The 19946-nt window shown below is 35.7% G+C and overlaps 2 protein-coding genes across 2 annotated transcripts; one reads left to right on the top strand and one right to left on the bottom strand.

Annotated features, from left to right (window-relative positions):
* The first annotated feature begins 3835 nt into the window (after positions 1-3835).
* LOC107863908 (MDIS1-interacting receptor like kinase 2) lies at positions 3836-7914 on the top strand. Its single transcript, XM_016710106.2, has 2 exons — positions 3836-7249; positions 7338-7914. The coding sequence occupies exons 1-2, from the start codon at positions 3955-3957 to the stop codon at positions 7700-7702; spliced, it is 3660 nt and encodes a 1219-aa protein (XP_016565592.1). The 5' UTR covers positions 3836-3954; the 3' UTR covers positions 7703-7914.
* A 204-nt stretch (positions 7915-8118) lies between these two features.
* Positions 8119-19458, bottom strand: LOC107863909 (cellulose synthase A catalytic subunit 4 [UDP-forming]). Its single transcript, XM_016710108.2, has 11 exons — positions 19304-19458; positions 18649-18862; positions 17919-18019; positions 16724-16796; positions 16443-16611; positions 10942-11554; positions 10348-10611; positions 10035-10247; positions 9406-9939; positions 8973-9323; positions 8119-8889 (listed from the first exon to the last, which is right to left on the bottom strand). Exons 1-11 carry the CDS (start codon positions 19358-19360, stop codon positions 8308-8310), a joined length of 3171 nt encoding a protein of 1056 aa, XP_016565594.1. The 5' UTR covers positions 19361-19458; the 3' UTR covers positions 8119-8307.
* Between the last annotated feature and the right edge of the window lie 488 nt (positions 19459-19946).

Below are 19946 nucleotides of genomic sequence, written 5' to 3'. Positions count from 1 at the left end.
TCTGCCTCCTTGCGATAGTGGGGTGCGATGAACCGTCGCTAGTCCGACGGTCTGACGGCCCTCTCCGTCGTACCTGGGCGGTTCCACTACTTTCTGGAAAAGACTATATCTTTCTACTCCGATATCAGATTTTGACAAAAAAAGTATCGTTGGAAAGATAACTCAATTTCCCACACTATAGGAAGTCATTTTCAGGAAAATTCAACAAGATTAAAACACTAATCACTTGGGAAGTCTCTTCTCAACCTTTTAGAGCCGGAATTACGCTTCACTTGACATGCTCTAAGGCTCAGACTACGAGGAAACTTTGCGGGGTCTTACATACATATTCAAAAAATATACAAAATAAATAGACATACAGATCTGCATGTGTATTTACAGTAAAAAAAAACATACATATATAAATACATATGTATTTACAGAAATACATATCTGACTCACATGTATATATAAACATATCGGATATGTAACGTGTATATTTTTATTACCTATATGTATATGTATATGTGTATAGTTGTCCTTTTTGTTATAGAGATTTTGTGTCTTATATGTTTATATATACATATGAGTGAGATATGTATTTTTGTAAATGCATATGCAGATACATATGTATGTTTTGTACTGTACATACATATCTAGATCTATATGGCTATGTATTTTCTATATTTTTTGAATATGTATATGTGATATATATATATATTTGTCTTTTCAAAATAAAAGTTAGAGATAAAAGAGTAAAAATTGAAAAAAAAATAGAAAAAGAAAAAAAAAAGAAAAAAAGAAAAAAATTGAGTCTGAGCAGCTTGAAAAATTGATTTTGATCACTATTTAGTTCGATCAGTTCAATTTACTATTGCATTACTTTTTTAAAAAAAATTCGTTTAAAAAATATTCAAAAACAATTTAACGAAATAAATTGTTAAATTGTACAATGTAACGGACAATTAATTTTGATAGCTCTAACGAAAAATTGTTAATGACTCAAAAATAATTTAACGAAAAATCAATTTTGATCACTATATTTGAACAAAACATCAGTAATGGCTCAAAAAATTTGAACAAAATAACAGTAACAGTTCAAAAAAAAATTCAGAACGAAAAAATTTTGATCTACTTCAAACAACTGATGAAATTCATATAAGAAAACAATATTACAATTAAATACCTTCAACAAAAATAATAGTTTAATTTGAATTTTCGAAGATATTGAACAGAAGAAGTTTCAGTTGAATTTGATTTTGATTTTTTGGGGGATGAAAACAATAATGTGAAATTGAAATTTGAATTTTGATTTTAGTTGGTAACAAATAACGAAAATCATGTTAATTAAGAGGTTTTAAGGGAAAAGAAATCTCCACATTTAATTTATGGCTAATTATATCATATTTAACTCAACTGATTTGAGTTAAATATGTGCAGTAAAATAATTTGTATATGTATTTTTATAGCACAGCTTATTCAAATACAAAATATAAGTTGCTAGTTTAAGTAATTATGAAAGCGTTGCTATAAATCTCATAATTATGGTCTTAAGTTCGTTATTTATGAATTTTATGCATAATTTTTTATTTAGGCCACGGGTCAGCCCAGCCCATATTGCTCAAGCCCCACGGGTCAACGTACTTATATGGGTCGGGCTAAAAAGCCCTGTTGTTAAACGAACTGTAAAAATCATAGCCCAACCTTATTTAAGCCCTGTTCTTAAATTGCATGCGCTGATTAGGTTATGACTTATAACCCTTTATTTAGCCTATTATAATTTTTGAACGAGTTATTAACTATCTATTTATTAATTTAACTCATTTTAACCCGTTTAAATTCAACATGATTCTCTCATTTGACAATTCTATTATTTATCAATTTTCCGGCAGTTGTTTATGACAGTGGGACGACGATAATATCGTATCAAAGGATCCATCGCATCGATCATAGGCAACGCAAGAAAATTAATGGCAGCAGATTTGGAGCACCAATAACTAATATTTGATCATTTTTAATGGTTAAACCACAAAAGTGATTTCAATAATAATTGATATTTTATTATTATTATTATTATTATTATTATTATTATTATTATTATTATTATTATGTTTATTCCATGATAACGATTATGAGATCTAGTGAAGAAATATTCTCCTAAAAAAACTCTGAAGTCTGGATCATGATAGGGAACATCACTATAAGTTACGTCTGTTTGGCTTAACTAAATATTCTATATTTATTACTGTACATTTTTCTATTATATGAAACATTATTAATTATAGCAAATCATGCCATTTCACTAATTTCATACAATAATTACGTAGTTAAAGACTAGTGCCATTTTCGCTCTTTATCATGAATGAAGTTAGTCAATATCCTTATCAATCAGCCAATAAGTTATTGTCTGTGACTATATTCTCGACAATATCAGCTTACTTTCTTCATTTTTATTTATTTTTCTTATTTTAACTTGAGATAATTTTTTTTAAAAAAAGAAAGTTGAATTTTAAGATCTTAAATTAAAAATATTAATAAACACATCAAAATATTGTTAGATTTTATAATCTTAAATATATCATGTTAAAAATTTTAATTAAAAATTATAAGAAAAGGAGAAACACACACCTTTTGAAATGAATATTTAAAAAAAAAAAAAAAAAGTAGGCAAAATGAATTGAATGGATTGGAGAGAGTACCCTTTTTTTGTTTTGGAGAAAAATATGGAAAGGAATAGAGAGTCGGAGAACATTTTAATGCACATTAAAATAGCCATCAATTTTGACCTCAACCAGCACATGGATGTCCTTTAGAAGACCTGTATTTTTCAATAAAAGATTTTCAAATTTTAGCTTGTTGAATGAACTATGAAAGGTCAACCATACACCCACTACGTATACAAACCATTCCTGTAATATTTGTGGCGGAACCAAAATTTTAGGGAAGAGATTAAACTTCAGACTTAGGATTTTAACTTATTATTTGAAGCAATTTTTGGACCTCCATTTGCTAATGCATTAGAATCTTCCCTTATGTTAGAGATACTCAACAATAAGAATAATATACCCAGCATAATCTCATAAAGAGAGATCCATTGAAGAGATTCAACAGTTCATACATACATAACAAAAAAAGAATTCATTGTTGCATCTACTTAGGCAGTACAATTTTCTGATGGAGGAAATCCGATTGAACTCTTGCCTCCCTTTAGCTCCGTCCTGACCATGGCATCTGCATATCAACTCTATGAGCAACAATGAAGTAAAAATTTTTAGTAAGAAGGTTCAAAATATAAAAAAAAATAACTATATATAAACAACGTAATTTATAAAAAAAATAACTATATATAAACAACGTAATTTTTTATGTGAGACGATTGAGATGAATCTCTTGGCTCTGTGTGGCTCCGCCCTGTCTATGAGACAAATAATACAGCTTGAAACAGTTTTTCTTTTGAAATACACTAGTGTCCAAACAAGTTTATGTGTAGAATTATTTTAAGGAATATATACTTTTTCGTCTCTGCGGATTTCAGCAGTTGAATACAAATATTCAGTAAACGTTTTCGTCAGTCTTCACACTAACACATGTTGAAGAGAGCAAAAAAATAAACATTGACTTGATTTTATCAACCTAGAAAGTGCATCTTAAGTCTTGAAAATTGGATTTCAACCAAAGTTTTTTCTTAATATACTTTTCCTACTAAATTGTTCACACTCAAATTTTTATTTACTATTGGTCAAGTTGACATATAATGTTGACAAAACCCTCAAGATTATTAATGAATTGCAACCGTGTTGATGTGACATCTAGTTGGACCATTAAGCCAGCTACATTTCTTTTTAGAATTTGATGATTGGTTTTCCACTAATAATATTGTACGTACAACCTTTTTATGGTCCCACTTATACATGAGAACCACTTTCATGTAAAAGCTTAAAAATGGTGTATTCTTCTTGAAACCAAATATTAGACATGACAACAATTCATAGTACCTTTGTTTACATTCTACATGTGTTGCTTCTTTTTTCACTTCCATTAAGGATCACATCATCAGCAAGAACAGAAGCTGAAGCTCTTGTCAAATGGAAAAGTAACTTACCTTCTACTTCTTTCTTGGATTCATGGTCCATTTCCAATCTAAGAAACTTGTGCAATTGGACATCTATTGTGTGCAATGCTGGTGGAACCATTTCTGAGATCAATCTTTCTAATGCAGGCCTCTCAGGCTCACTTGATCAGCTTGATTTCACTTCATTTCCGAGTCTCACGAGTTTCAATCTCAATACCAACAACTTCAGTGGATCGATACCTTCGAGTATTGGCAATGGGTCTATGCTCACTTTCTTGGACCTGAGTAACAACATCTTGGAAGGTGTCATACCAGAAGAGATTGGGAAGTTAACACGACTTGAATATCTCAGTATGATAAACAACAATATCAATGGTGCTATTCCCTATCAAATTAGCAACCTTCAGAAGGTATGGTACTTGGATCTTGGATCAAATTACTTAGAAACTCCTGATTGGTCTAAAATGAAGAATATGCCTATGTTGGCACATTTAAGCTTTGGTTACAATGAACTGACCTTAGAATTTCCTGAATTTGTACTCCGTTGCCATAATTTGACTTACCTTGATTTGTCGACAAACCATTTTAATGGTTCAATCCCAGAAACAGTATTCACCAACTTAGACAAGCTCGAACGCCTCAATCTTTCATCTAATTCATTTCAAGGTCCATTGTCACCAAATCTTAGCAAGTTGTCCAAGATAAAAGAACTTCAGCTAGGTGTTAACCAGTTTTCCGGCTTAATTCCTGATGAAATTGGCTTGATCACTAGTCTTGAAGTTCTTGTACTTTTCAACAATTCAATTCAAGGAAACATTCCATCTTCTATAGGCAGACTTAGAAATCTTCAACACCTGGATCTTCGAAAGAACGGTTTCAATTCAACCATTCCTTCTGAACTTGGCCTTTGTACTAAACTCGCTGTCTTGGCTCTAGCAGAAAATTCCCTGCAAGGACCATTGCCTCCATCCTTCTCTTCTCTTACCAAGTTATCGGAATTGGGGTTGTCCGATAACATTCTTTCTGGTGAAATCTCATCAAATTTCATCACAAATTGGACTGAATTGGCATCTTTGCAGCTTCAAAACAATTCTTTTACTGGGAAAATTCCACCTGAAACCAGTCAGTTGACAAACCTCAACTTTCTTTACCTCTTTCATAACAATTTCACTGGTTCCATTCCCTCTCAGATTGGTAACTTACAAAACTTGTTGGAGCTAGATTTCTCTGACAACCAGCTTTCAGGCACAATACCTCCAACCATTGGAAATCTGACCAATCTAACGACGTTGCATCTTTTTCGCAACAATCTTAGTGGAACCATTCCTCCTGAGATTGGGAAATTGATATCCCTTCAGACCCTCGACATCAACACCAACCGACTAAGTGGTGAGCTGCCGGATAGCATTTCTGACCTCAGTGAGCTGAAGCTTATTTCTTTATATACTAATAATTTCTCAGGCAGCGTCCCTAAGGACTTTGGAAAGAACAGTCCTCTATTGTCAAGTGCCAGCTTTGCAAACAACACCTTCACTGGCGAACTACCTCCTGGATTATGTAACCAGAATCTTGAGGAGTTGACAATAAATGGGAACAAATTCAGTGGGAAGTTACCAGATTGCTTGAAGAACTGCACAGGACTAAAGCGAGTACGGCTTGAAGGCAACAATTTTTCTGGTAATCTTGCAGAGGCATTTGGAGTGCACCAGAATCTTGTTTTCCTTTCTCTTAGTGACAACCAACTTTCAGGTGAACTGTCACCTGACTGGGGGAAATGTGAAAAACTCACAAGTCTAAGAATGCATGGAAACAAATTTTCTGGTGTAATCCCAGCTGAGCTAGGGAATCTGAGAGAGCTGCGCATGTTAACTTTGGAAAGAAATGAATTGACTGGTGAAATTCCTTCTGAACTAGGAAGGTTAGGCCTGCTCTTCAATCTCAGCTTGAGTGAAAACAATCTCACAGGAGGCATCCCTCAGTCAGTTGGCAATTTAACTAAGCTCCAGCATCTTGATTTGTCGACAAACAAGTTAAGTGGTAACATACCAGTAGAACTTGGGAAGTGTGACAGCCTGTTGAGCTTGAATCTTGGCAACAACTTATTATCAGGTGGTATTCCCTCTGAACTTGGCAATTTGATGCAGTTGAGTATTCTTTTGGACATAAGTGGCAATTCACTAACGGGAACCATTCCACAAAACCTGGCTAAGCTCACCTCATTAATGCATCTCAACCTCTCACATAACAACTTCTCAGGTAGAATTCCTCCAGCATTATCTCGCATGATCAGTCTTCAGGAGATGGATTTTTCATACAACAAGTTTTCTGGACCAATTCCAACCGATGGAGTATTTCAAGGAGCAACCGCTAGATCTTTTCTTGGGAACTCTGGTTTGTGTGGAAATGTAGAAGGATTATCCTCATGTAATTTGGATACCCCGAATGAGAAGTCTAAAAATAAGAATCAAAAGGTCCTCATTGGGGTACTTGTACCCGTGGCCAGCCTCATACTTTTGGCAATCCTGTTTGTTGCATGTCTTGTGTCTCGAAGGAAGGCTAAGCAATATGATGAGGAGATCAAAGCTAGCCAGATGGATGAAAATTCGGAATCTCTGATTTGGGAAAGAGAAGGGAAGTTCACATTTGGTGACATAGTGAAAGCTACTGAAGATTTCAGTGAAAAGAACTGCATTGGAAGAGGAGGCTTTGGAAGTGTCTATAAAGCTGTTTTACCCTCTGGGCAGATAGTTGCAGTCAAAAGACTCAACATGTCAGACTCGAGTGACATTCCATTGACAAATCGTCGAACCTTTGAGAATGAGATTAAAACGTTGACAGAGGTAAGACACAGGAATATAATTAAGCTCTTTGGTTACTGTTCCAAGAATGGGTGCATGTACTTGGTTTATGAGTATATAGAAAGAGGTAGCCTGGGTAAAGTTCTATATGACAAGGAGATGGGACTGGAACTTGGATGGGATACAAGAGTGAAAATTGTGCAAGGAATAGCTCATGCACTTGCTTACTTGCACCATGACTGCTCTCCACCCATTGTGCACCGTGATGTATCACTGAATAACATTTTGCTTGAGTCAGAATTTGAGCCACGACTCTCTGACTTTGGCACAGCGAAGCTGTTAGCTTCAGATTCATCAAATTGGACCACAGCTGCAGGTTCTTATGGCTATATGGCACCAGGTATTTCACTCATTAGCTTATGCATCCATATTTCTGTTGATCAAGAAAAATATTTCAATACTAATATCTTGTCTTTCTTCATGTTCAGAGCTTGCACTTACCATGCGTGTTACAGAAAAGTGTGATGTTTATAGTTTTGGAGTGGTGGCGATGGAGACTATGATGGGAAGACATCCAGGGGAGCTTTTAACTTCATTATCAGCAGCAACAACATTGTCTTCAGAAATACTTTTGAAGGATGTTCTTGACCAAAGACTTGCACCTCCCTCAGGCCACTTGGCAGAGGAAGTGGTTTTTGTGATCACGATTGCATTGGCATGTACTCGTACCACTCCTGAGTCGCGACCAACCATGCGTTTTGTAGCACAAGAATTATCTGCTAAGACTTTGCCTTACCTTCCACAGCCATTGGGGACAATAGAAATGAGCAAGCTAACAAGTTTCCAGAAATAGGGTTAAGTTTCATGTACAGGATGCAAGAGATTTAGTGCTAAATGCAACTTTCTCAAGATCTAGGGTCTATATAGTATCAAAGATGAAACCTTGGATCTGCCCGAATTACTATGTTTTGGGGTGCAATTTTGCCTAGAAAGAAATAAATAATATCATCTTGTTAATCATCATACTTAGATCTCAAAATCTTATATTCTAAGCCTAATTAAATTTATATCTTAATTCTTAACTTCAACCAGGAAAAAAATATGAAAACAAAAGAAACCACATGAGGTTGGTAATGTACTAGATTTCCATGTTGATCTTATAACAATTTCCCCACAAGTGATGAGGTGTATGAAATATGAGCTTGAACAGACTCATGAATGTTGCATATTATGGTATATATATGCATGTCATTAGAGGAGTACGGGAGCTGCTTAATAATTCTTGGTATTAATTTGGACAAGTATAAATGTTACAAAGTTGCATGACGCCCTTATCCTAGTCTTACTTTATTGCTAGGCAAAACATTGACAGAAAGACACTGTGTATACTTGCAATCAAAATATCAACCTAACAAAAATTTGGCGAAGAATACATCACACAGATACCGGGCATGGCACTTAGCATTCCACTCCACATTGCTTGAGTATAGGTCCCTTCTGCTTTGGTAGGAATGGGTCTATTCTGACCCAAACCAGCGAGAAGATTGAAGCAAGGAGAATTGACCAGAGGACCACAATGGTGGGAGTCCTGTTCTGCCTGCCCATCAATCCCTTTAGGAAAGGATAGAGATGCACAATAACCCAAAAGGCGAAGAATAACTTCCCGAACAGAGGACCCCATGAACCATAACCATTGTTGATGGCATCTGAAACACCAGCTACAACACCCACCATATTCAAGATGATCAGAGTGGTTGGTGGGATGAGAAGTGTGGTCCATTTGAAGAGGTAAAGCTCCCCAAATTCAGCGTCGTCAGCTGCTTTTGATGTTACAGTGAAGTTTGTGTCTACACCAGCCAGAACTTTAAGAAGGCCTTGGAAAACCGCAAACAAATGTGCTGAAACACCACCGATGACCCAAAATTGTTCGTTACGCCACCAGGCCTCAATGCTTACTCCACTCCATCGCAGCTCAAGTACGCTTGTGACTATGATGGAGAGAAAGAGAGCCATGAACCAAATGCTTGCGAAGTTGTTAAGCTACAAAAGAAACATGGAATTCAATTTAGAAAATCAAAATCAAATCTTTATATTACTGAACCAAATGACTTCAGTTCACTCACTGTAGGGACGATAAATTTTCCAGTGAGAAGGCATACAGCTGGAAGGGTGCAGTAAGCTAGCAGCGCAATGGAAGTGAATGGGTAAACAATGGTGTTAATATATGCTAGCCTTTCCAACCATTTGAGCTTGCCACCCCAGGCATACCAAAGGGGACAATGACGACTCATGAAGATTTCAACAGAACCAAGAGCCCATCTCAGGACTTGGTGCAATCTATCTGATAGATTGATTGGAGCTGATCCCTTAAAAGCTGCTCTCTTCGGACAGCAATAAACCGATCTCCATCCTCTGCAGTGCATCTTGAATCCAGTCAAAATGTCCTCTGTGACAGAACCATAAATCCACCCAATCTGTCCAAAAAAAACACAATTTATTAGAAGTTAGCTAAGAGAATACCCATATCTCAATATATTCATGAAATATGACTCTAACCTCTTTGCCCCACTCAGTTTTCTCTTCATATCCACAGCTAATAACATGAATAGCTTCTTTTATGAGCGTAGTTGGGTTTGTCCCTTCAGGAAGCCCACCATCTTCCTTTAGTGTGGAAGCGATGAAAACTGGGGACTGCCCAAATCGTTTCTCGAAGTTCTTTTGGGACATGAGAGATGACTTCTCAAGCTCATCATATCCTTCAAGGCCTTCTTCAATTTCCTCAAGATCAAAGACAGGTCCAGATGGCTTTCTAGTGTAGTTCTTTCCGTTCATTGTTTTCTTTTTCTTGCAGTATAGTCCTCCAAGTCCAAGTAAGGCCTTGATGCTCTTCTTCTTGGACTTGGACTTGGACTTGGACTTTCTTGAACCACCACAACAGCAGCAGCACCAACTAGGCCAGCAATCACATGTCATCTTTGGACGCTTCTCAGAAACAGGTGGATCATAGCCGTATAACGCCTGCCTGTTGAAGACAGTACCCGTTCCTACATAAACTGGTCCTTGAATTCCATCCAAGCCTTTCATGTTGATCTGCCACCATGAAGAGAAAAAACAGATTAAACCAGAACATAATACTGGGAATAAATCCCTTGTTAACAAATTACCACATTCATAGATCAACTTACATCAAAAAAGACAACATTACGGTTGGCATATCGATCGTGGCGATCAATTCCATCAAATCTTTGGGGAAATTGGACATAGCAGAGCTTCTTTCCAATTTGCGGATCCATTAAAAAGCACATGGCTTCTCGAACTGCCTTGCTGTTGTTAAGGTAGTGATCACAATCCAAGTTCAACATAAACGGTGCATTGGTCAGGACTGCAGAGACTCGAACCTATTATAAAGACGGAACAGCACAAATTACATAACATGAAGAAAAGGATTTACCAGAATGTCAAGGATACAAGCCAGAAATTATTTCTACTATTACTAACCAAAGCATTCATGGCACCAGCTTTCTTGTGGTGTTGATAGCCCGGTCGTTTCTCACGGGAAACATAGACAAGGCGGGGTAGCTCCTTCCCTTCAATATCAAGCGCACCTTCACTACCAAGATAAACTTGTATCATACCAGGATGGTCTCTGGTGTTGTTACCAGGCCATGGAGTTCCATCTTGCATTACCCATCCTTCTTCTGGTTTTTTCTGAGCCTTTGCTACTAATGCATTAATTCTTACTTTGAATTCTTCATATTCTCTCTGCCACAAGAGAATGAGTTTTCAATTAGTAGAAAATATCTTATTTAAAGCCAAAGAAACTTAAGCCCCTGATAAATGATACTCCTTGTATCCCAATTTATATGACATTCTTTTATTTTAGGCACGTCCTAAAATGTTTGACATGATTCCTTCTACAACTTCTTTTTGATAGGTATTCCTTCTACAACTTTCCCAATAAACTACTTGAATTTTAAACCTTGATATGATTCTTTATCAAACAATTACCAGGAGATAAGTCCACATTTTAGGCATTGCATCTCCTACGATATAGTCGTATCAAATGAGACGAATGGAGTAATAGATACATACCTTCATGGCTCTGCGGTCCTTGACGAAAGTAGGCTGAACTTTATCTTTCAAGTAATCAATCTTTTCATTGAAGTAGAAATCAGGTGCTCTAGGCTCTACACTATATTTCTTACAAAATGGCACCCATCTCCTTGCAAATTCAGCTGTTTCTGCTAATGTATCAAACAACAGCATGGAAGCACCATCATCTGATACATAACAGCTAACCTTCTCAACAGGGTAATCAACAGCCAAGATTGACAGAACAGTGTTTGCAGTGATAATAGGAGGCTCCTTAAGAGGATCAACTGTACTCACAAACACATCCACTGGGGCTAATCGATTTGGCTCGCCTTCACGTTCAAACCTCAATGTCAATCGATCCAGGTAAGTTTCACGGTTTATGGGTGACCATTTCGGGAACTGATCAAGTATCCATGATAACGCAAACCATATTTCACATATAACAGAGATAATCCATAATGGATAGGCATCATAGGCTGGTGTTAAGATCCGGAAATGGAAAAAGAATCCAAGAATGACAAGCCTGAGGATAATGACTATCCGATATGGACTGATTAGACTTGATGGAAGTGGAATTTTTCGCCAGAGTGGCTGCCGAGCTTCTGCCAAACTGCTTGGAAATCAATTAAGTGGTTAGCACATTGAAATATTCTGCAAATTTTATATGCTTAAACTTGATCAGTTTCAATTCATACACACTCCTATCATGTTGGAACAGTGTAGTGTTTGATCCATTTGGTTAATAATATCACATGGAGTATATAACTTCAATAATTATAAAGAGTTCAAAATTATTTAATTATATCAGTAAGTCATTGAGTGATATATAACTACAAGCGACAGAGACAATATATTACAGAAAATCCAGTATTTAAAAGTTGTAAGGAGAATGACAAGGAATGAGGAAGAAAGGCCAGATATAACTTGATCATTGTGAAAAAAATCCATAGGTCAGGTTGACTGATTTGTTATAAATTTTAAGTATTTCTGTAGGGTCTTTTCTTGTTCCTTCTATATTGTTTTTCGATGATTGCTCAAATAAAACATGCTCGTATTAGTGGCGATATTTCGCTGAAAAAATTATACTGCGCAATTAGGATAAAAAGTAATTTTGTTTGGTCATATATAAGTTGTTGAAACTCCTCCCTTAACAAAGTTCTAGTGAAGTTTTTATTCGGTACTTATATACTCTCCTCCGTCCACTTTTACTTGTACATAATATTAAAAATAGATGTCCATTTTTATGCTAAATTCCATTTATCACTTAGTTACTAATTTCCCAATACATTTCTCAAAGCATTAAAAGGGAAACCCGGTGTACTAAAACTGCCACTATGTGCGGGCTCCGGGGAAGGGCCGGACCACAAGGGTCTATCTTATGCAGCCTTACTATGAAAATATTAAAGTAGATTTTTTGGAATCATATATTTCTAGTTTAGTCTCTAAAATTGTCTAGTGAAATTTTTAGAATAATCATGTTGAAGAAATATCTAGATTTTTAGGTAATTCTAGGTAGAAGAATCTAGAAAGGAATAGTGTAGTCTATTTGATATTTATCTTTAGGAAAGATCTAGAGGATGCTAGATATTTGTATAAGAACACTCTATATTTGTAATATCTAGAATCATCCCTATATAAGTATAAATAAGGAATGACATTAGACATTTTGCAACCATCCAGAAAAATAGAAAACAAAGCAAAAAAGTTTCAGCTTTTCCCTTCCCTGCAGTTTCTTTTGTAGCAATTTACAGCTGCAATTTTCTTATATTTTCTCCTTATAGCTTTACTCTCTTCCTGTTCCCGTTGTTTTTTTACATGGTATCAGAGCTCATTTCTTACGGGATCTGAATCTGTTTTTTGCTGATTGGCTCATCTTATTTTTATCTCCTTTTCTTGGATCTATTTGCTGAAAAAACATGGCACCAGAAAATCAACCAACAACGGGTCTTCCAATTTTCTCGGGGGAGAATTACCATATTTGGATCATTAAAATGAAGGCTTATTTGAAGGCTCTCAACTTGTGGGATATCGTTGAGAGAGGAGAACCTGCTGTCCAGCCATTGAGAAACAATCCAACTCTCAATGATATCAAAAAGTATGATAAGTTGGTGACTAGATCTCTAAGAGTTTTCACTTGCATACATTTAAGCCTTACGGAAGTGATGTTTACAAGCAGTATGGCTTGTGAGACAAGGAAAGAAGCCAGGGATAAGCTAAAGGGGGAGTTTAGAGGCAGCAATAAAGTTAAGTCTGTTAAGGTCTTAACTTTGAAGAGGGAGTTTGAGCTCTTGAAGATGAAGGATTCAGATAATGTGAAAGAACACTCTTCCAAGCCGATGGATATTGTGAACCAAATAAGGATACTTGGTGAAAACTTTTCAGATCAGAAGGTTGTAGAGAAGATCATGGTCAGCCTTCCGGATAAGTTTGAATAAAAAATCTCAGTTATTGAAGGGTCTTGTGACTTGACTACTCTTTCAATAGCTGAGCTGATCTCTAAATTGCAAATCCAAGAGCAATGGGTAACCATGAGAAGCCAAGGGACAGTCGAAGATACCTTTTAAGTAAGGCATAAATTCAAGCAACAAAAAGAAGGCAAAAAAGTCTCTTTAGACCACTCTGGAGAGATGAAATATGGTGGATACCAAGGTGAATCGCCGAGGAGAGAAAAATTTCCACCTTGTGGTATTTGTAAGAAGACAAACCACTTGGAGAAGAATTATTGGCAGAAGTCCAAGAGGTCTCCTATTCAATGCTGATACTGCAAGAAGTATGGGCACATTGAGAAGTATTGCAGGCAAAAGCAAACTCAAAGTGGTCAGTCTTCCCAACGAGTAAATTTTACGAAAGATCACCAAGTTGAAAAAACAGAAGAGGAGGTATTCATGGCTTCTCACACATCACATGTTGATCGATATAATTAGGACGTCGATAGTGCATGCACAAGGTACATGGCGATTGATGAAAATCTATTTGTTAGCCTGGACAAGTCTGATAGGACCAAAGTGAAGCTTGGAAATGGTGCACTGGTGAAAGCTCAAGGAAGAGGATCAGTGAAATTCCCTACGGACGAAGGTATGAAAATCATAAATGATGTTCTTTATGTGCCAAGCTTGACTCAAAACTTGTTGAGTGTTGCTCAATTGCTTCACAATAATTATTCACTTACTTTTAAGGATAAAAAATGTGTCATTTATGATCCTAAAGTTTGTGAAGTAACTAAAATTAGCATGATTGGTAATTCCTTTCCAATTTCATGCTATTCTACTGAAAGTTGCTCTTTCAATGTTGAAATGAGTGATACTTGGCTTTGGCACAAAAGATTCGGTCATTACAACCTTAGTTCATTGGTGTATATGCAATCCAAGGGTATGGTTCTTGATGTACCCAAAATTAACAGGTGCTGAGATGTTTGTGAGTCATGTCAATTTGGTAAATTGCATAGACGATCCTTTCCTAAAGGAAATCTTTGGAGGGCGAAGGAAAAGCTAAAGTTGGTTCATATAGATATATGTGGACTAATGAGGACGGCTTCTTTGAGTAGGAATAAATATTTTGTTCTCTTTATAGATGATCTAACTCGAATGACATGGGTCTATTTTTTAAGTAGCAAAGTTCAGGTGTTTTCTGTTTTCAAAGAATTCAAGGCTATGGTAAAAGGGAGAGTGGATGTCGGTTATAGTATATCAGGTCTGATAATGGAACTGAATATACTTCGCATCAGTTCAACAAGTATTGTAAATATGTAGGCATTCAACAACAATTCACTGTTAGCTACACTCCAGAACAGAACGGGGTTTCTGAGAGAAAGAACAGAACAGTGATGGAGATGGCGAGATGCGTGTTGGCAGAAAAGAAGATGCCTAAATATTTTTGGGCTGAGGTAGTCAATACTGCCGTCTATTTGCTAACAGATTACCAACTAGAGCACTTCAAGACATGATACCATTTGAGACATGGAAAGGTATAAAGCCGTCTGCGAGACACTTAAAAGTCTTTGGTTTAGTCTGCTATGCACACGTTCCTGATGCTAAAAGAGGCAAATTGGATAACAAGGCAGAACTCTGTATTTTGTTGGACTATAGCACAACTGCAAAAAGGTACAAAATTTATAATGTTCGTACGAAGAAGGTGCTTATCAATAGAGATCTTGCGGTGGGTGAGTCTAGCCACTATGATTAGGATTGAGATATTGTTGTAAAGAACCAAGATGGGAGTAGTTGCAGCTCAAAATCCACAGACGAGTGATATTTCTTCCAGTCCTATTATTGGAAAAGAGCACAATTTAGATGTTGAATAAACTTCATACTCTCCAGCTTTAGAGACCAAGTCACTAGCTAAAGTTTATGAGCAATGCAATTTTGCTCTTGTGGAACCATCTTCTTTTGAAGAAAAAGCAAGTCATAAGCTTGGATTTCCGCAATGGAGGAGGAACTTGCCATGATTAATAAAAATAATATTTGGGAGTTGGTTGATAGGCCCGAACAAAAGATCGTCATCAAATCAAATAAGGAGATTGATACCAAAAATATATCCTTGTGTTATAGAGTTGCTTCAAAAAGAGTAAGTTCTAAAATCTTCAATCGTAGAGCATCAAGCTTTTCCATCATATTTGGCTCACCATATAATAAAGTTGTGGAGGAGTTCAAAGAAAGGGCGAGCTCGAGAACTCAACATGATAAAACTCAACAAGGGTCAATCATTAAGAAGAAAGCTTCAGCATTTGAAGAAGAAAGAGGAGTCATGCAAAAACTATCAAGATTTTCACTAAGACGCAGTTCAAAGCTTCACTTGAGTTCTTCCGCAACAAGTTTAGGGTAGCTTCCAAAAAATTACTTTAAGGGGGAGTGTGAAAATATTAAAGTAGATTTTTTGGAATCATAGATTTCTAGTTAAGTGTCTAGAATAGTTTAATGAAATTTCTAGAATAATCATGTTGAAGAAATATCTAGATATTTAGGTAATTCTAGTTAGAAGAATCTAGAAAGTAATAGTGTAGTCTATTTGATATTTATATTTAGGAAAGATTCAGCGGATGCTAGATATTTGAGGGAGATATTTGTATACACTCTAGATTTGTAGTATCTAGAATCATCCGTACACAAGTATAAATAAAGGATGACATTAGACATTTTGCAACCATCTAGAAAAATAGAAAACAAAGCAAAAAAGTTTCAACTTTTTCCTTCCCTGCAGTTTCTCTCCTTGTAGCTTTACTCTTCCCGTTCCCTTTGTTTTTTGACACTTACCCTCCATTTCTGCAAAAGCTATTTCCACGGCTTAAACCCGTTACCTCCTGATCACACGGCAGCAACTCTACCATTTACGTCAAGGCTCCCCTTTCATTTCTCAAAGCATTGAATTTGTTATATTTAAAGGATGATATGGTAAAATTGTCATTCTATTTATTGCTTGTTAAGGGGTGTACTAAGTCAAGAATGAACAAGTAAATTGCAAGTTTAGTGGGAATGATATATAGAGTGGAAAGAATGACATACAGATAATCATCATCATCATCGGGTTGATCATTTCCAGAACCATCACCAAATTTACTAACAAGACCTCTCTTTTCTTGACGGTTCTTCCATTTCTCAACTCTTTCCTTCCATTCTGCATCACCATAACTTTCTTTCTGATCATCCTCCAAATCCTTGCCTCCTCCCACTACTGTCATTTTCCATTTGAAATAAAAGAAAGTCACATTGAATGACACATAAACAATAAAGTGTAACAATTATTTATGTTGGAATTTAAAGAGTATAGATGGATATAGATGTACCACTTCCAGCAACTGATTGATTATAAGCAGCACCATTGGTGTTCAGATGCTGTTGATTATACTCTCCATTCTCCTGCCAACATACACCAACTTGGTTTCAGTTCATATATTAGTCCAAATTTACATAATTGCTCATTTCCAATTCTGATTTCACAGGGCTAATTAGGGGGTAACTAATAAAACTATTTTTTGTGTGTCTTTGTTCCAAAGGAGTGTTCTTTTTATATTAGTATGTGTTTCAATTTAAGAGTAAAGCATTAGTACCCCCGAACTATGCCCAAATTTGCTACGACATACTTCAACTTTACAGGATCCTATTATCTCTTTGATTCAATTTTAGTGTATTATTATCTATCTTTTTAGCTGATATGACACTTTTGATGTCGATCTTATTTTTATGTAATAAAGGTGTCACGTCAGCACAAAAGGGTGACAAAAATATGCTAAAATTATGTTTAGGAGTAATAGGATCTATGTAAAGTTTGTGTGCATCGTAACAACTTTAGTCATAGTACGAGAGGGTAATGGATGCTTATCTCTCAATTTAATATTCAACTTGATGAGTCTAAGACCACAAAATATCAAAGATTATATACATCTTTAACTTAAGACTAGTTGAAGATTCAAAGATCCCATTTTATTTCTTAAAGCTATCTAATCAAAATAAGACACTTAATTGGAAGGAGGGAGTTTATTTAGGCAAGATTTTTCAAGGTTTAGTTTGAGCTACGGATCAGCTTAATGTTTTTATGGACTCAAATGATTGAGCTAATAAATGGACTAGTCAATAACCCATCCAAATTTAAACGAATTGGACTAATTACGTTTCCAAGAGCTAATTCATCACAATTCTAGCTCGTCATTTCGGGTTTAACCCATTGGATTAAGTTAACAAACAAGTAATAACTCCATTTCATTGACATCGCGTTACAAAAAGATAAATTGATTTTGCCAAAATCCAATGAAGATCATTATGACACTGGCAGATAAATTGATTTTGCCATATCCAATGAAGATCATTATGACACTGGCAATATCTTTTTTAATTTTTCTACCTAGAATTTGATATACATGATAGTTCAAGACAAGTCAATTACCTTTGGTGCTATATCGACAGCACCCATGACCCATATCGTAGCTACCTCTAGAAGGTTGGTGATATATAGTAGTTGATTAAAAATAGAAATGAACTAACCGCGTGGTGGTCGCGAGATCCATGATGATTCTTGATCTGAAATTCTTGTTCAAAATCATCATGAAAATCATCTTCATCATCACCTGCAACTCTTGGACAGCCTACCCATATATAATGCACTATTTAGTACAACTTGTACGCTAAAGAAATTCATCAATGTATACATCATCTTTTCTAACAGATTTTGATAGCCATGCATGCATGCACATTATCTAGAGAAACAGAAGGTCTACTCCAAAGGAGAGAAATGGAAGGAAAAAAAGTTCAAGAACTTTTACAACATATATTGCAATTTAACTTGCTATGATATCGATCTATTGCCTATTTCCATATGGATTTAACTATTTAAGCTGTATACGTGATAATTTAACATGCTAAAGTAGATCAATTATCATCTGTAATAACCAAGTTGCTAATGCTTATCACAAAAAAGTACTTGAAATTACTTCAAAAGTTGATTAAATTGTGTATAGCATAAAACTCTGAAGTTTGTTAAGAATACTATATCAGTTACTACTAATTGTTATAGTATGTCTACTTAACATGATTTGGAAAGATCCTTTACACGAACACTACTCGGTGAGAAAGTCCAAAAATATTAAAGCACCCGTGTCGGATACTCCAAATATACACTTATTTTTAGAGGATCCAACCACACCCATCATAGTTGTGAAGAGTCTAAGCAACATAGCTGAGTGAAAATAAAATGAAAGAATGAAAGTGAGAGGACCTTTATGACGCTTATAGCGAGTATGACACTGAGGACAAGACTGATTGCCTTCACTCCTCTCATACTCATAACATGGCCTGCAAACTGGGAATCCGCATTCTCCACAAGCAACAAACACTTCCCCGTTTTCCTTTAGTTCAATCTCGTCTCGACAAATCTTGCATATCTTCTTCAACGACATGACAAACTCTCTTGACGTTTCTGTTGGAGCCCGCTGTTATATGTACAAAAATAATGATAATTATTATTATAATAATAATAATAAAGCATGTTAGCAAACAAGAAAGCCAAAAGGAAACAAATTATATGATCTCTGTTTGACTGAACAAAAAATTTAATAGAAAGTGAAAGACTACAGAACGTGTAGTTTTAAACATGTCAGTGATACTTTTGTGACTAATAAAAGCATGTCATTTCTAGCAAAATGAGAAGTTTGAGATTAAAGAATACTAGCTATCCAGTACAGAAAACCTATGTTGCTAGGCCTCTTACAAAAATGTCATCAGGTGTATGTCGGATCCTTCAAAAGTAGTGCATTTTTTGAAGGATCCGACACGGCTAGAACCACATTTTTTGATAATCCGAGCAACGTTGTATAAAACTGAAGCAGACTAAAAAGTAAAAATGTGTCATATCAAATGAAACGACGACATACATCATCTCCTGTATGGAAAACATGAAGTTCACTGCGAGAATGCGAACCGGCAGCCATGGTGTTAGATGGATATGCCACTAAGGCAAAATGAGGTACGAAAGGGAATGAGTAGAAGAGGATATATTTAGAAGATGAGAATATGTTACTTTCTGGTGAGATTTGAGATTTTTCACCTAACTAATAGTTGAAGTGTCATTGGTTTGATTAGAAGAGACGTTACTTGGATAGTTAGGAGGAGGACATTGCTTCGTCCACAGCCCATTTCATTCTCTTGACAGACACAAACTACTTTTTCTCCTTTTCTTTTACAAAAAGAATTCCTTAAATTGTTCTCTAATATTTTTAATACTAAGATGTTAGTGTTCATCATGTATGGTTAGGTTGTATATATATATACCTTTGACACAAAGGTATCCAAACTCCGAATCCTACTGATTATAAATTATTCATTCGAATTTAAATCATATACTTTGACCGTGCAAAAAGTTTCTATATTATCCTTATAGTACTTCTGTTGGATGCAAAGTTTTATTTACCATGTTTTATCCAAGTTTTCTGAATAATGTCTTAGCATTTCAAACATATAGGGTGTTTGGTTGGGAAACAAGTTATCCCCTGATTAATTATCCCAGAATTAGTTATC

Source organism: Capsicum annuum, chromosome 3 (assembly GCF_002878395.1).
Source record: "Capsicum annuum cultivar UCD-10X-F1 chromosome 3, UCD10Xv1.1, whole genome shotgun sequence".
NCBI lineage: Eukaryota > Viridiplantae > Streptophyta > Magnoliopsida > Solanales > Solanaceae > Capsicum > Capsicum annuum.
This window is presented reverse-complemented; position numbering and strand designations above follow the sequence as displayed.

Bases quoted from the DNA above. Each gene is read 5' to 3' on its own strand.
- LOC107863909 (XM_016710108.2), bottom strand. From the start codon at position 19,360: ATGGCTGCCGGTTCGCATTCTCGCAGTGAACTTCATGTTTTCCATACA. The intron at 18,863-19,303 runs GTATGTCGTCGT...TACATATAACAG, and splicing joins TTTTCCATACAGGAGATGAT to CGGGCTCCAACAGAAACGTC. The intron at 9,940-10,034 runs GTAAGTTGATCT...TCATGGTGGCAG, and splicing joins GTAATGTTGTCTTTTTTGAT to ATCAACATGAAAGGCTTGGA.
- LOC107863908 (XM_016710106.2), top strand. From the start codon at position 3,955: ATGACAACAATTCATAGTACCTTTGTTTACATTCTACATGTGTTGCTT. The intron at 7,250-7,337 runs GTATTTCACTCA...CTTCATGTTCAG, and splicing joins TTATGGCTATATGGCACCAG to AGCTTGCACTTACCATGCGT.